This window comes from Lithobates pipiens, unplaced genomic scaffold (assembly GCF_037356315.1).
Source record: "Lithobates pipiens isolate NorthernLeopardFrog02 unplaced genomic scaffold, aLitPip1_a1.2 Scaffold_10, whole genome shotgun sequence".
NCBI lineage: Eukaryota > Metazoa > Chordata > Amphibia > Anura > Ranidae > Lithobates > Lithobates pipiens.
Window position 1 is genome coordinate 181,406,191 of NW_027507686.1, and position 17,245 is coordinate 181,423,435.

General features: G+C 45.2%; 1 protein-coding gene across 1 annotated transcript in view; it reads right to left on the reverse strand.

Annotated features, from left to right (window-relative positions):
* Positions 1-1,588: 1,588 nt before the first annotated feature.
* Positions 1,589-17,245, reverse strand: part of LOC143925970 (intestinal mucin-like protein) — a 129,935-nt gene continuing 114,278 nt past the window's right edge. The window contains exon 11 of the mRNA XM_077450218.1: positions 1,589-2,810. Within this exon, the coding sequence (XP_077306344.1) occupies positions 2,627-2,810 (184 nt within the window). The 3' untranslated portion in view covers positions 1,589-2,626. The remainder of the gene's footprint in view (positions 2,811-17,245) is intronic.

Sequence of the window (17,245 nt, forward strand, 5' to 3'; positions counted from 1 at the left end):
AGATTAGAATAATGAGAGATTACCACATATAGCATAGTGATGTTACAAATACAGTGTTGCCAGTCTACAAAGATAATTAATGCAAAAAGGAGATATGGTTACAACTGACATACACATGCTATAAGGCTCGGTTCACACAGGGGCGACTTTTTCAGGCGACTTCGCCGCCTGACAAGTCGCGCTCCGTTCTGTACTACGGAACCGTTCTAATAGGAGCGACTCAAGTCGCTCCGACTTAGAAAAAAGGTTCCTGTACTACTTTTGCGGCGACTTCGGACGACTTGCATTGACTTTTATACAGAAGTCGTTTTGCAAGTCGCCGCTGATCGTGTGCAGGTCGCGGCGCTGCAAGTCGTGCCGCCCGTTGTGTGAACCGAGCCTTAAAGGTAAGGCAACTCCTAGGAGAGAAAAAGTTAAGAAGAGAGACATAAGAGATAATACATTGTATAGAGAGGTCTTACGTGACCATCCTTCAGCTAGACCATGAGCCAAAGAGAGATAGCCAGGGCTGTGTATTCTGATATATACACACACTTGTAATCCCCCCCCCTCCATATGTTAAAACTGCTACATTGAGTCAATGGTGGGGGGGGGGGGCGCTCTCTTACCAGCTACCATTTTATGACCACGTTATTCTTGTTTCCTTCCCACCTCCTACCTCCTTTGAAGTGACATTCTACCAAATGATCAGAGAAGAGGCTTTTGTCAGATAGCTACTCCAGATAAGATTCTACAGCCGGGTATGGTGTCTCTGTTGATTCTAAACATGTTCTGAAACTATCGAGTCATTGAAAGATCACTGTAATGCCCCATACAAACGGTCGGACATTCTGACCACAAAATCCGTCTGATTTTTTCCGAAGGATTTTGGTTGAAACTTGTGTTGCATACACACGGTCGCACAAAGTTGTCGGAAAATCTGATCATTCGGAACAAGGTGATGTACAAAACATACGATGGGACTACGTAGAGGCCAGTAGCCAATAGCTTTTGTCTCCAATTTTTTTCTGAGCATGAGTGGCACTTTGTGTGTCGGAATTCTCTACATACGATCGGAAAAAGTCAGATCGGATTTTGTTGTCAGAAAATTTTAGATCCAGCTCTCAAACTTTTTCCATCAGAAAAAGTCTGATAGAGCCCACGCATAATCGGATTTTCCGACAACATAATCTGATCATACTTTTTCCATCTGAATTTCTGACCGTGTGTATGTGGCATTAGTCACATTAATAATAAAGTCCATCACCTTCAGGGCCCAAAATTCCACATCAGTGTCCACTAAGGTATCAGACCGCCTCAGACAAATGTATCTCCAGGACAAGGCTTAAACTCCAATACGTATGTCAAAAGTTTGCACCTAGCAAAATCCTCTATGCCTGATGTGCTTAGTTGACCTAGATATGTTTAGTCATCTTTTGTGAGCTTGTCCTAAGTATCCAGGGTTTTGGGCACAAAATGTTTACATGACAAAATGGGGTCATTGTTGTTCTTGAACCCTAAACAATGTCTGCTGGTACCATATACTTATCCCCATTTAGTTCATATTCATATATGACATACATGGTCTGAAGACAATATTGGAGTCTGATTTCAGCAGCAGTCAGTTTTATTACATGTTGAAAAAGCAACATTGACATCTATGCATTGTTTTCACATTCTCAATAAATGATCTTGCTATGATTTAAATGCAATCTAATTTACTCATCATTATGTTTTAATACATTGAATGTGAAACTTTCACAATTACAGTTACTTCAAATCTCAATATGTAACATAACATGGGCACAATACATCTGAAATATCCAAACATTGTGGTTTAGAAACATTAAAATGTTGCTGAAACTAAAAGTTCATTACATACATTTAAAAATCTTCCACCACCTGCCTGCCACTAGTGACAGTGAACCAATTGCCTAAGAATTTTAAAAGGCTGGGTAGTTGGAAAATGGGAAATCCTTAACAAAGCAGCTAAATATCTTTACTGCCAATTTCTAGAACATCGGCTGCCACTTGTGGTCATACTTTTTTTTTTACCTAAAATTGCAAGCATTTTGTAATTGTAGCTTAATTTCGAGAGAAATTGGGCACAGCCATAGCACAAATAACTATAACTACTAACTTTATCTATCTAGTCTACACATAGACTTAAGGCTGATAAGAAATCAAATCGGAATGAATATTGAATCTTTTAGGGAACATATTTTCATGTTCTGTGCTTGCACAATTTTACATGTTTATATACTGTAATTTGTTTTGATTAATTGGCAATCTAAAATCTGAAACTATTCATATTTTACTACGTATGTAGTGTAAATGCTCACCTAATAACAAATCACTAGCTGTTACCAATTTATAGTGAGGCAATGGTAAGGTTTTGTTACTTTCAGGATCACATGGAGATAATGTTACATAAAAAATAGTCTAAATACTTAGTAAGACGTATCTGCAACCATGTAAAAGGGTTTTCTGAAGAATGCATTACACACACTGAAAGCGCACACAGTAGACAGTGCTTGAAAGATGCAGTATAGTAAAACAGCCAAACTTTAAAACCAACCTAAGACCGCTCAAGAAAGTAGCTTAAACAATAGGAAATGTATAAAAAGCGACACACAGCATGAATTTTCTAATCATTTATATTGTATGTATTCTTGCACATCAGATTGTCACAGCCACATTTTTCAATGTATTCATATTTGTAGTTAATTGTTTTTCCATTAGGACACTTTAGTTTCACTGTTCTCATATTTGACTTCTGTATACCACAACACAAACATGGTTTTTCTTTGCCTGAAGATAACATGGGGCCTCTGCAAAGAAAGAAGTTGCTCAATGAAAATTAAGTTGCAGATACGTGCCAACAATCTGAAAAAATTCAATGAAATCTAAAGCAGAGCTCCAGTCTCTGAAGTGAAAATTAAAAGTCAGCACCAAAAAACTGTAGCTGCTGACTATTAATAAACAGCTACTCACGTGTCCTATGATCCAGCGCTGTGCTCACCCCAGTTGTGTTCTCCCTGTGTCCTCCCTGGCTTCACAGCCAGGTGCCCACTGCACATGTGAGGTTGGCAACCCGCTCTTTGACTGGTTACAAAGTTTTTTGCAATCTGTCATGTGTCCCAGAAGACTTCAGGAGGGAAAGGGGAAGGAGAACTTCCTCTTCTGATCTCCTCAGGCAATCAAGTAGAAGTGGGAGCCAGGTACATGTCCTCCCATTCAGGTTGAATGACACTGGCAATTATTTAACCTGGAAGATTGAGGGCATCTTTTGATAGAAAAAAGGGACTGCTGGGGACAACATCAGACATCATTTGTTAACACCCCCTACCCTAAGCATAAATATAGCCATTTGTACTAATTATTACAGTAAGCATTATGTATTCTGGGGGAGGGAGTGTATCTGGCCAGTGGAAGGAAAACTTTGTGCATGGAGAGTGAACTTGACATTTGAATCTTGGCATATTAATCTATTTGACAAGAAGTAGCTCAGGGATGCTCCTGCATAGTTACTAACATTTAAAAATAGTTAGGGGAATGACACCTTGAGGGATTGGGCGTGGCTTATAAAGTGAATGACACTTCACAACGTATGCCTTGTAGTATATGCCTTTTGTTAAGGGACCTTGTGGTATACTAAAAGTGGTAAAATAAATAAGCCTCAACATTTTTTTTAGTGGCACTAATAATCACCAGTATTGGTGTCAGTGAGAGGAGAAGTGAGGAAACACTACCTTGATTTATACGGAGCCATTCCATTGTAGCAGCCACATTAAAACGTATTCTTTATTTGTATTAATTTTACAATAACATTTTACTTGAAATGCATCACCACTATTTATCTCTACTCTCCTAAACGATTGAACTTTCTCTATTATTTTGAACATGCAATATCTATATTGGGGGAACTAAACTTCCATCTTACTTTCTAAATGTGTTTTTTTTTTTTTTTACAATACCTATAGAACTTGCACTAAGCTTCTCTATGTATTGGCTAGTTGTATATGTATATCTGAAAAACATGTTAAAATATTATTGCCTTCCTTCAAATTATTTTAAAGTATATATATATATATATATATATATATATATATATATATATATATATATATATATATATATATATATATATATATATTTATATTTATATATTTTTTAATAGCAAACACATTAGAATAGAATTGTACAGAACAACCCTGACTCTCTTCTTCTGGGGTCTCTTGCCTGCACTGCACGTCTGCCTCTTCTCAGTGTGCCAAAGGAAGCCGATTCCTAAAGTGATGTACCTTTGGGCTTGATCCCGAACCATACTGCCTGTATCCATAGACACAGACAGTGTGGCTTAGCCCTGCCCCTCATCACAGTCAATGGCTCCTGCTGGCTTAACAAAGCCTGTGAGAGAGCGGGGAGAGCCACTACAGATGGGCGCAGTGATGGATTGAGTGAGGGCTCAGGTAAGTATAAGGGGGCATGAAGGGGCAATACTAATACCTAAAAAATTTTTACCTTAAAGTGGTAGTAAACTTTGCCTTTCAACTTGTACCTATAGGTGAGCCTATAGGGCTAATCCCCTGTACACACAAGCGGAATTTCCGACAGGAAAAGTCAGACAGGAGCTTTTCATCATATATTCCGACTGTGTTTATGTCCCATCTGACTTTTTACAGTGAAAATTCTGAGGGACCTAGAAAGGGAGCATGCACTATATTTTTCCAACGGAACCAATTCCTATCGGGAAAACCGCTTGTCTGTATGCTATTCCGATGTACCAAAAACGACGCATTCTCTGAAGCAAGTACAAAACGGAAGCGCTCGGTGTGGTAAAACTAGCGTTCGTAATGGAGATGGCACATTCCTCACGCGCCAAATTCTGTGATCTTTTAATGCAGCGCATTCTTTTGTTCTTTATAATGCTAGAACAATGAAGTTGTTTTACTGCTGATATTCACACAGAGTTCTCACAAACTTATTTCTTGATTATTTCTCATGATCTCATGAATAATCTTTTATTTTCTAAAAGCCAAATCTCCATAATAATGTTTACAATTATTTTTTATAGTTATCTTTTATTTTTTTTTATCTCATCAAGATATCCTTTTTTTTGGATTATTGAAAAATTATTTTCTAGTGATCTCCATATATAATTGTTTTTGTGTGTGTCAAGTTAAAACAATAACATTATTATCTTGTAATTTAAAACCTCAAGGAGGTTGGTGTCCCTTGTTAATTTGACATTGTCTTTTTGAAATGTACCTGCCTACTCACAAACTGCCCTATTTGAATAAAAACGCATAGGCAAGTATTTTCCAAAAATAAAATCTCCATTTATTCTGGGAACAAAATAAAGAGGAAGGCAATGCTGGATAAACGTTTGGAATTTGCGAAGCCTTTTGGCCCCCCAGGGCACACATCAAGTCTGTTGAAAAGAAAATTATCTTGAGAAGTCCATATAATTTGTAGCCCAATCTGGTCCAGGACTCCCAGAGATCAGGACCACCAGCAGATAACATATCTGTCCCCAGGCTTTCGTACTACAATAGAAGATAGAAGATAGTGTCTTCTGTCAGACCAGACTGAAGGCAGGCCATCACTTTCGTCTCTTTGCTGCAGCCTTCCCTGCACACTTCCTTGGAGGCTGTGGCTCTGGTGGTGTACTTGTGGCAGGAGGAGGAGTAGGAGGATGGGCGAGCTCACATACATGGCTGTTGTCAGTCAGCTGGCCCCTCAACCCCTTTTGAAGGGCCTAAGCAAAAATACCCTCACAGAGGAGGCATTTGCCCTCCTCCAATTTTTGCAATCTGGTGGCTAGATAGCAGTCACAGGCCTCTTCAGCGTCGGGGGGGGGGGGGGGGGTCCTGAGGACCTCGCTTGATTCCCTTATGAGGCCCAGTGCTGCCTCCTCCATCATTGTACCCTTCCTGGGCCTTTTGGTTGTAAGGCAGAGGGGAGGCACTTGTGACAGAATGAGGCCACTGGCCCCGCTGACCTCCTGGCTGACACTGGGCCTGCCCACCTCCTGGCTGACACTGGGCACAGCCCACCTCCTGGCTGACACTGGGCACGGCCTCCTCCTGGCTGACACTGGGCATGGCCTCCTCCTGGCTGCCACTTTCCAGACCTTCCTCCTGGCTGTGCTCATCCTGTGTATAAAAAAAGGACATAGTTTTAGTTTTTGGTTCATCAGTCACACACAATTTTCAGCTCATGACTTGCAAATTCAATGTTAATAAATAGAAAAGACTATCAATCTGACCCCAGCATTTTTCATTCTTGTCCAAAACATGTTTGCCCCCTACTGTCTATTGATATGCAAACGTCACTTTTGTTTAAATCATTAATTTGTTATCAATTATAACATCTAGTTAACATCATTAATATTAGGACAAAAAATATGTCTAAAAATAATATACCTGACTCCAGCTGGATGCATCCACTTCTTCCAGGATGGAAGGCCTAGGTTGTTCCTCATCAGCCTCTGCTGTGGTTGAAGGAAGGGTGGAGGGAAGGCTGCAGGGAAAGGTAGAAAGTGATTCCCTGGCTTCACTCTGGTCACTTAGAAACCACAGTTTGTTGAAGTATCACAGCCTGGGTACATACACATCCTCTGCTGATGCTCCTGATTTCTGGATCTTATTAAGCTCCTTCTTATACATGTTCATCAAGAATCCAATTTTCTTTTTCAAGAACTGGAGGGGTTGCATCGGGTACCCGAGTCTTCACAAATTCCAGAAGTTTCTGCAGCGTTGACCTCCTAGCTTGTTTATTATAATCTAAGCTGTGTTTCACCTCTTACAAATTCCTCATCTCCCTGTACTTGTCAATGAAACTGGCCATGAACTCTGGGTCCTTAAAGCGATTCATATTTTCTGTAAGACAATACACAAGACAAAAACAGCCTAAACTCTCATAATCTTATCCCAATATAGGCTTCAATCTCGAAGCAGTATAGGCCACTGATGTACCAAAGTTAAGATGTTACCTTCATTAGAACATTCGTCCTCCTTCCTCAGCACACCGAACGTACGTACGACACATGCGTGTTACTTTATATACACTGTGCATGTGCCGTACACCCCTGATGTGCTTTCTAGTCTATTCCCTGCCCCTTCTCTGCACGCACTAGGAGTAACATGGCGGAGACACAGCAGGTGTCTGTTATTAATAATTTGAGTAACGAGGAGGAAAGCCGGAGGCAGAAACCTCTTGATCCCAGAGGCAAAGATTTAATGCCTCAAATATGTCCTTTGGTGAGATGGTGGAGATGGTGGACATCTTGAGGACGACGACTATGATGTGAAGTATGGACTGTACCTAAACCCAAATGTGAGAAAGGCCAAGATCATGTCTAAAGTTGTAAAGAGTCTGCACAGAAATTTTGGGGTATGACGACCCAAGGAGCAACTGAAGAGACGCTGGTCAGACCAGAAACTGAGGGAGCTGAATTAGTATAGAATGTGCCTCAAAAATGTAATTATTTCTCCTGTGTTCTTCTTCTTATTATTATTACTTGCATGCTGCTCCATGTGCTTTTTACTGTGTGGCAAGTTTCAGGTTAGTGGGCACAGTAATCGGTCATAGTAAACATTGTTCGCTCATTAAATATGATGTTTTGGACAGATACAGGTTAAATACATTTGGTCATGCCTAAATATCTGTGTGCTAAGTATACTTTTTGTTTCATTCTCATAGGGGACCAAAGACTCGGAGGACACCACTCAGGCCGCGTACACACGGGCGGACTGTTCGCCCAACCTTGTCCGCTGAACAGTGTTTGGGCGGACAGTCCGCCCGTGTGTGGGCTTTCAGCGGACAGTTTCAGAGGACAGTTGGACGGACAAAGTCTTTCGGAAATTCCGAAAAACTGTCCGCTGAAACTGTGTTTGAGCGAACAGTCCGCCCGTGTGTAGGCTACTTTCGAAATGAGCAAACTGTTCCCGCTCGGAAAGTCCGCCCATTTCGAGCGCGTGTACAGGTAGGCGGGGCCCGCGAGGGAGACGTCGCGGGCTCCGCCGCCTGGAATGGGCTTAAAGGGGAACCCCAACGCCGAAAAAAATCGGCGTGGGGGTTCCCCCAAAGTCCACACCAGACCCTTGTCCGAGCACGCTACCCGGCCGGCCAGGAAAGGGGGCGAGCGAGCGCGCCCCCCCTCCTGAGCCATACCAGGCCGCGTGCCCTCAACATGGGGGGTGCCTTGGGGAAGGGGGGGCCGCACGGCCCCCCCACCCCAAAGCACCTTGTCCCCATGTTGATGAGGACAAGGGCCTCTTCCCGACAACCCTGGCCGTTGGTTGTCGGGGTCTGCGGGCGGGGGGCTTATCGGAATCCGGGAGCCCCCTTTAATAAGGGGGCCCCCGGATACCGGCCCCCCACCCTATGTGAATGAGTATGGGGTACAATGTACCCCTACCCATTCACCTGTGAAATAAAGTACAAAAAAAAACACAACACAGGGAAAAAATATTTTATTGCACAGCTCCGGGGGTCTTCCGTCTTCGGGGGTCTTCTCGCCGGACTCCTCCGCTATCTGTGTGTAGCTCTTTTACTAGCGGAGGAGCCCGGCTTTCTTCCTCCCCGCCGCCGGCCTCTTCTCCCGACTTCGGGGGTCTTGTCCCCCTCTTCGGTTCTTCTGCCGGGCCACCGCGCCTTCTTGTAGCTCTTTTACAGGCGGTGGCCCGGTCTTCTGTCGCTGCTGCCTTCCGTTCTTCTGTCGCCGCCTTCGGTTCTTCTGCCGGGCCACCGCGCCTTCTTGTAGCTCTTTTACAGGCGGTGGCCCGGTCTTCTGTCGCCGCTGTCGTCGCCGCCGCCTTCCGTTCTTGTTCTTCTTCTTCTTCTCCTGGAGATGTTGACTCGACGATCTCTCCGGCCGGAATGCCAGAGCCGCGCTGTGCGGTCACTTATATAGTGACAATGGGGCGGTGTCACATGGTATATGTCACATGGGTTGGTCACATGGGTTGATGTCACATGGGGACTATGACATCGTAAGGGGGCGGGGTCACCATGTGACCAACCCATGGGACATATACCATGTGACACCGCCCCATTGTCACTATATAAGTGACCGCACAGCGCGGCTCTGGCATTCCGGCCGGAGAGCTCGTCGAGTCAACATCTCCAGGAGAAGAAGAAGAAGAACAAGAAGAAGAACAAGAACGGAAGGCGGCGGCGGCGACAGCGACAGCGGCGACAGAAGACGGGGCCACCGCCTGTAAAAGAGCTACAAGAAGGCGCGGTGGCCCGGCAGAAGAACCGAAGGCGGCGACAGAAGAACGGAAGGCAGCGGCGACAGAAGACCGGGCCACCGCCTGTAAAAGAGCTACAAGAAGGCGCGGTGGCCCGGCAGAAGAACCGAAGAGGGGGACAAGACCCCCGAAGTCGGGAGAAGAGGCTGGCGGCGGGGAGGAAGAAAGCCGGGCTCCTCCGCTAGTAAAAGAGCTACACACAGATAGCGGAGGAGTCCGGCGAGAAGACCCCCGAAGACGGAAGACCCCCGGAGCTGTGCAATAAAATATTTTTTCCCTGTGTTGTGTTTTTTTTTGTACTTTATTTCACAGGTGAATGGGTAGGGGTACATTGTACCCCATACTCATTCACATAGGGTGGGGGGCCGGTATCCGGGGGCCCCCTTATTAAAGGGGGCTCCCGGATTCCGATAAGCCCCCCGCCCGCAGACCCCGACAACCAACGGCCAGGGTTGTCGGGAAGAGGCCCTTGTCCTCATCAACATGGGGACAAGGTGCTTTGGGGTGGGGGGGCCGCGCGGCCCCCCCTTCCCCAAGGCACCCCCCATGTTGAGGGCATGCGGCCTGGTACGGCTCAGGAGGGGGGGCGCGCTCGCTCGCCCCCTTTCCTGGCCGGCCGGGTAGCGTGCTCGGACAAGGGTCTGGTGTGGACTTTGGGGGAACCCCCACGCCGATTTTTTTCGGCGTTGGGGTTCCCCTTTAAGCCCATTCCAGGCGGCGGAGCCCGCGACGTCTCCTTCGCGGGCCCCGCCTACCTGTACACGCGCTCGAAATGGGCGGATTTGCCTCCTTACGTGGGCGAGTCCGTTCATTTCAAAAGTTGAGCGAACTGTTTGGCAAACAGTTAGCTGAAACAGTCCGCTCGTGTGTGGGCAAGTCCGCTCATGCAAATTTTGAGCGGACTGTTTGCCGAAACTGTTTGACGAACAAGGTTGGGCAAACAGTCCGCGCGTGTGTACGCGGCCTCAGAGGACACCAGAAACCACCCACCTGAGAAAGAAGGGGAACGCAGAACAACACCATACCCGAGGATCTGGAGGAAGGAGAGGTGGTGGAAGTGGGTGAACTTGTCACCACAACAGGTGAGTGTCTGACACCCCAGCTTCAGGTAATATATGTATTTCTGCATATTTATAATACATGTTTTTCACAAAATTATTAGGTGATTTGCTGGTTGTAGAAGAGCAAGCAAGAGCACAACTCCTAATCCAGGACATCATGGTGTGGAATCGGGAAATCAACATCATAAGGAATAAACTAAATGTTCTTGAACAACAAATGAAGAACATGATTGATGTGTTGGGGAGAATATAAAAGATCTTCAAAATGCAAACATTTTATTAAGATTTCTGGCTTTAGAAAACCAATTTTTTTTTTCAAATGTTTAAAAGCCAAATTTTTAAGATGCAAACAGTGTGTCAACATGTGCTATCTGCCATCACGGGAGATCGATGTATGCGTTTTGTGGGTGCAACCCCTTTTCTCCAAAATTAAGCAGGTGAGAGGAAGGGGTTGCACCCCAAAACACGTCCATTGATCCCTGATGATGGGAGATACCACATGTTGACATTAGGCCTGGGATCAGGAGAGAACTACCCATTTTGACTTGCAAATTGTGTGCATCTTCAAAATTTGGCTTCTACATAAGCCCATCTGATGAAGGCAATATCAAGAAATTTTGGACATACTAAAATGTCTGATATTGCCTTCAGTTTGTCTAGGTTGAACTTTGTAAGTTCCAGAGTTTTGTATGTTATGTTTTTAAAAATGCCTATTTAGAACAAGAAAAAAAAAAGACTGTAAAAAAAAAATGAATTTTTATTTTATTTTATACAACAATTTTAGAACGCACATGTGTGAATGTGCACACAGTAAAAAGTTTGATAATCAACAATGTGTGGCTTCTTCTTTCAATGCTCAATACCAGTTTTTTAAGTAATTTTGTGTTTACAGTGACAATGGGGTTTATTTACTAAAGGAAAATCCACTTGACACTACAAGTGCACTAGGAGACAGCCAAAAAGAAACACAAGCAACAAAGAAAATTCAAGATTTTATCAGATTTTTATTTTTTTTATTAAAAATGTTTTTTTAGACATTGTCTGGCATAGCAATGGCCCCCTACCCATAAAATAATTGATGTATATTTCTAGCGAACTTCACGGGTGCTTTGGGGGGCCAAGCCAGTATGGCCAGTATCCAGGACTGTCAGATTAGCACTAATAAGTCCGGCCTCAGGCCCAACTGAGGCAAGATAATTTTGGGAATTTGTCTGTAAAAAATTGTGCAATATGCAGCAGCATAAGATGATGTGGTTGATTTTGTAGTCCGCCACATGGATTGCTGTCAGAAACAGGTGGAACCGGCTGGCCATTATCCCAAAAGGTATTCTCAACAACTCTTCTTGCTCTGGCCAGCCGGTAGTTAAAAACCCTCCTCTCTGGGATGAGGGTCCTCTGGAGGAATGGCCTCATCATGTGCTCACCCAGACCAAATGCTTCATCAGCAAGAAAGACAAATGGGAGTCCTTCCAAGTTGTCCACATCAGGTGGCAATGCCAGGCCACCAGTCTGGAGACATTGGTAAAACTCCGTCTGGGTGAAGACTCCTCCATCCGACATCTGGCTATTCTTCCCCACGTCCACATAGAGGAACTCATATTGTGCCGACACCACCACCATTAACACTATACTATTAAACCCCTTATAGTTATAATAGTAAGACCCCGAATGGGGTGGTGGCACGATGTGGATGTGCTTCCCATCTATAGCCCCTCCACAGTTGAGAAAGTCCCAATGGTCAGCAAAATGGGAGGCCGCAGTCTGGCATTCCTGTGGCGTTGAAGGAAACCGTGGAGTCAAACCAGAAAAAAAAATTGTACTTTTGCACATAACATTGCAAGCAGATTACACAAAAACATTCTTGGCTAACATCAGTATAACATTTATTTTAAGGAGTATTTAAAGACAAAATTTTAGGAGGGGGGCTTTGAGCTGAGTTTGGGACCTATAAAAAAAAAAGCTCTGGCACTCTGCCTGAATTTAAGCACACACATAACATTTGTACACACTTTCAGAGGTGTTTAGGGTAAAGCACTACAATGGAGCTGACAAAATACATTAAGTGACTAGGCTAGGTGTAGATGGGCCCAGGTTAGCATGCTGGGGAGGTTAGTGAAGACAAATATGCATGTAGGCCAAAAAAGGAGCATTAAAAGCTTACAGCATGCATGAGGATAAAGGGGACACTCACAGCATATTACAATCAGGGTAATTAGGGAATGATGAAAGAAATACAATACATTAGCAAACATTAAATAGATAGAATGTGATGTTAGAGGAGAAAACTTACCCTGAATGAATGAATGAATGAATGACTTATATAGCGCTACCTATACGAACTGAATCGCCCTAATATAGTCCTTCTGCAGGACCTGAATGATGGCAGAACAGGTCTCTGGAATAATGATCCCCAGAGCCCGGGGAGAGATGCCTGTAGAGAACTTGAGGTCCTGCAGACTTCTCCCAGTTGCCAAATACCGCAACATGGCGACTAGTCTCTGCTCGGGAGTAATGGCTTGCAATATAAGTAATATAAAGGGTCAGCAGATGGTGAAAAATGGGGTCCGTCATCCTGAGAAAGTTCCTGAAATCATCAGGATTATTCTCCTGGATCTCACGCAGCAAAGGCATATGAGAGAATTGGTCGTGCTGGAGTAATCGATTCTTGGTCCATGAACTCCTCTTCGCCCTGTTTATGGACTGGACTTGGGTCAAAGTATGAACCCCAACACCAAGCCCCCACACAGCATGAACTCTACAACGAGTACGTACCTGCAACATGGCTTCAAAACCGTCGGCTGGTCAAAACTAACTAACCAAACACACTGAAGAACAGCAAGGCCTATGAAGAGCGAGCTGAAAATCAGCCACGAGTGGACAAGAACGCACTGAAAAACAGATACAAACTGACTGCACGCACTGAAGAACAGATACAAACCCACAAGCACAAACTGAACAGCAGTTAAAATGATCTGAAAAGCACAAGTCTGAAAAGAGCGAATCGTCTCTGACCAAACTTCTAATAACACGAGATTAGCAGAAGGAGCCCAAAGGGTGGCTCACTAGGTATTGAACTTCCTTTTTCTAGTTCATGTTTTACGTCACAGGGCATTACCTGTAGGTACAGTGAATGTCTCAGAAAGATGTGGTGCTTCAGAGATATTCACACCTAAAGCAATTGGTGACGTCACCAGCACATGCTCTGAATTTACAACGGCTGCCCAAATTCTTTTATTATTACAGGATTTTACTACTGCTTTAGGCAATGCATTAAAAGGGGTTGTAAAGGTTTTTTTTTCCTTTTTTTTAAAAATAACAAACATGTCATATATACCTCTTGCACAGAGGGGCCTCCGCTCTTCTTCTTCTGGGGTCCCCCAGCAGTGCTACTGGCTCCTCCTATTCTCGAGTGCCCCCACGGAGACCTGCATTCTATGGGGGCACATGTGCAGGCATGCTCCCGAGTCTTGTTGCTGCGTTCATTGACACAGACAGCAGGACTCGGCCCCATCCCCGGCTTCTGCGTCACTGGCTTAGATTGACAGTAGTGGGAGCCAATGCTCTTGCTGCTATTAACTCAGCCAATGAGGACCCGAGACAGCGGCTGGAGCTTCTCTCCTCGTCCCTGTAACAATCGAGTTCAGGTAAGTAAAAGGAAGGAACTGGGGGGCTGCTGCACTACAAAAGGTTTTTCACCTAAATGCATAAAATGCATTAAGGTTACCCTCCCCTCAAACTTGTTCCCTCTACACCCCCCCTCCCCCAATTCTCCAACCTCCCAGAATCTATCCCTTGCCCCATGTCCCATTGCAACTCTTACAGCCTAACTTATCACGCTTTTTGGTGTCTTGTTAATACAGTCCTTGCTGCTGTAGATGGTAAATACCCCTACTATGGCACCTACCCCGCCCAGCAGCCATAAACCTCTTATCAAAATTAGCTCGCTTAACACAAAAGACTCAATATTCCAGAAAAGCGATTCCAGATCCTCCTCTCCATGCAAAAAAATAAAGCAGATATAATATTTCTGCAGGAAACGCACTTCCGCATGGATGCTACACCTAGACTAACAAACTGATACTATCCTACTGTGTACCACGCAACCAACCGAACGTCCAAATCAAAAGGGGTCTCCATGCTCCTAGCAAAACATTGCCCTTTCCAACTCACTGACACATAATCTGATGAGGAAGGTAGGTTCCTCTTTCTGAAAGGGACCTGCCACTGTCAAACAGTTCTCTAGCGAACATATACGCCCCGAAAAAAAGCAAGTGACCTTCTAAAAATACAGCAGAGTGAATTATATCCAAACATGGCATAACATAGCAAAAAATAGAAATAGTACTCACAATATCCGATGTGGAGAGAATACACAGACCATGATGGAGAGATGGGGCCTCAGGTCTCAGAGCTGTTTGTAAATGGCAATTGTATACCAAAAACACGGAACCCCCCATTTTGGAAAGCAAACACCCCAACGTATAATCTGTGAGGCATAATGAGTCTTTTGAAAGGTTCATTTTTTTCCAGAAGTTTTTGGAAAATGTGGAAAAAAAATGAAAACTCATCTTTTTTACACAAAGTTGTCAATTTATAAGATATTTCTAACACATAGCATGTATATGGCAAAAATTACACCCCAAAACACATTATGCTACTCCTCCCGAGTATGGCGATATCACATGTGTAGGACTTTTACACAGCCTAGTCACATAGAGAGGCCGAACATTGAAGTAGTACCTTCAGGCGTTCTAGGAGCATAAATGACACATCTCATTTCATTCCTACCTATCACACTTTTGAAGGTCCTGGAGCACCAGGACAATGGAATTACCCACAAAATTACCCCATTTTGGAAAGCAAACACCTCGACGTACATTCTATGAGGCATGGGCTGCAAATAGGCACTCGGGTACTCTGATGGGCTGCAGAGAGGTACTCTGGTACTCTGATGGGCTGGTGACAAGTACCGTATATACTCGAGTATAAGCCGAGATTTTCAGCCCCTTTTTTGAGGCTGAAAGTGCCCCCCTCGGCTTATACTCGAGTCACCGCCGTCTGTCTACCCGATCAGCGTGTCGAGCAGACAGACGGCGGCCATTCCATTATTCAAAAGCCGCGCCTCCCTGTCTGTGATAGGCGGAACACTCAATTTCCCAGCAGTCAGTGGTCCGCCTATCACGGACATCCGCTCATCCTCGTACTACGGACGAGGATGAGAGGATGTCCGTGATAGGCGGAACACTGACTGCTGGGAAATTGAGTGTTCCGCCTATCACAGACGGAGGCGCGGCTTTTGAACAGTGGAATGGCTGCCGTCTGTCACAGACGAGAAGAGGTGCGGCGATCCTGGCATGTTTTTACATGCAGATCGCTGCAGAAGGACACAGGCTGCAGAAGGACAAAGAGGCACAGGACACAGGTAGGACGGACACACAGGGATGGACGGACACACAGGGATGGACGGACACACAGGGATGGACGGACATACAGGGATGGACGGACACACAGGGATGGATGGACACACAGGGATGGACGGATACACAGGGATGGACGGACACACATGGATGGACGGACACACAGGGATGGACAGGCATGTCTCACCCTCGGCTTATACACGAGTCAATACGTTTTCCTATTTTGTTTGTGGTAAATTAGGGGCCTCGGCTTATATTCGGATCGACCTATACTCGAGTATATACGGTACTTGAGTTCTCTGATGGCCTGGTGACAGGTACTCGGGTACTCCGATGGCCTGGTGATAGGTTCTCTGATGGCCTGATGACTAGTATTTTGGTACTCTGAAGGATAGGCACTCAGGTACTCGGATGGACTGGGACAGGTACTCGGGTACTCGGATGGACTGGGACAGGTACTCGGGTACTCGGATGGACTGGGACAGGTACTCGGATGGACTGGGACAGGTACTCGGGTACTCGGATGGACTGGGACAGGTACTCGGGTACTCGAATGGACTGTGACAGGTGCTCGGGTACTCGGATGGACTGTGACAGGTACTCGGGTACTCGGATGGACTGTGACAGGTACTCGGGTACTCAGATGGACTGTGACAGGTACTCAGGTTGGGCTGTGACAGGTACTCAGGTACTCTGATGGGCTGCGACAGGTACTCGGGTACTGATGATGGACTGTGACAGGTACTCTGATGGACTGTGAGTGACAGGTACTATGAGGGGTGGTGACAGGTCCTCTTTATTGGGTGGCAATCAGTATGATTGGTGTGTACACTGTAAGCGGTAACGAGATGTTACCGCAATCTCCTTCTCACACACGATTGGTGTGTGAGGAGGAGAACCCGGTAACATCTCGTTACTGCGGTTTGTTTACATTTAGTGATCGGCTGTGAAACGATCACAGCCGATCACGTGGGTAAACAGCCGGCCAATGGCTGTTTACCAGCGTCGGTGACGAGCAGTGTCACCGGGAACATGCCCCCACCGATGTGCACGCGCAGCGCGCTTGCGATCGCGCACACACGATGTGCACAGTGGGGGTGTAGCCATCTGTGATCGGCCGTGACTTCTTCACGACCGATCACATGGTAAACAGCCATATCCAATGGCTGTTCACCCCCCTCGGTGGCGAGCGGAGTCTCCGTGACACGCCGCCACCGAAGGAACAGGTCATATGACACCCTCCTGCTACAATAGGTGTGCCACCTGGCCGTCATTTGATGGCCGGCAAGTGGTTAAACAAAAGCCAGAAACTGGGAGAATCCCAGGTCTGCGTTTTGTCATATGTTAAAGTGGAAGTAAACTCCCCTATCGTTTTCAGCCAAGGAAGCTGCCATCTTTGCCTCTGTTTAATCTTCAACTGCTATGGTGCTGCACATGTGATTCATTATGACACCAGCCATTTTTTGCTAGATTGCGCTTCTCTGAATTATGGGTGTTCCTTGTGAGCCTTGATTTGCTACTCTGGGGT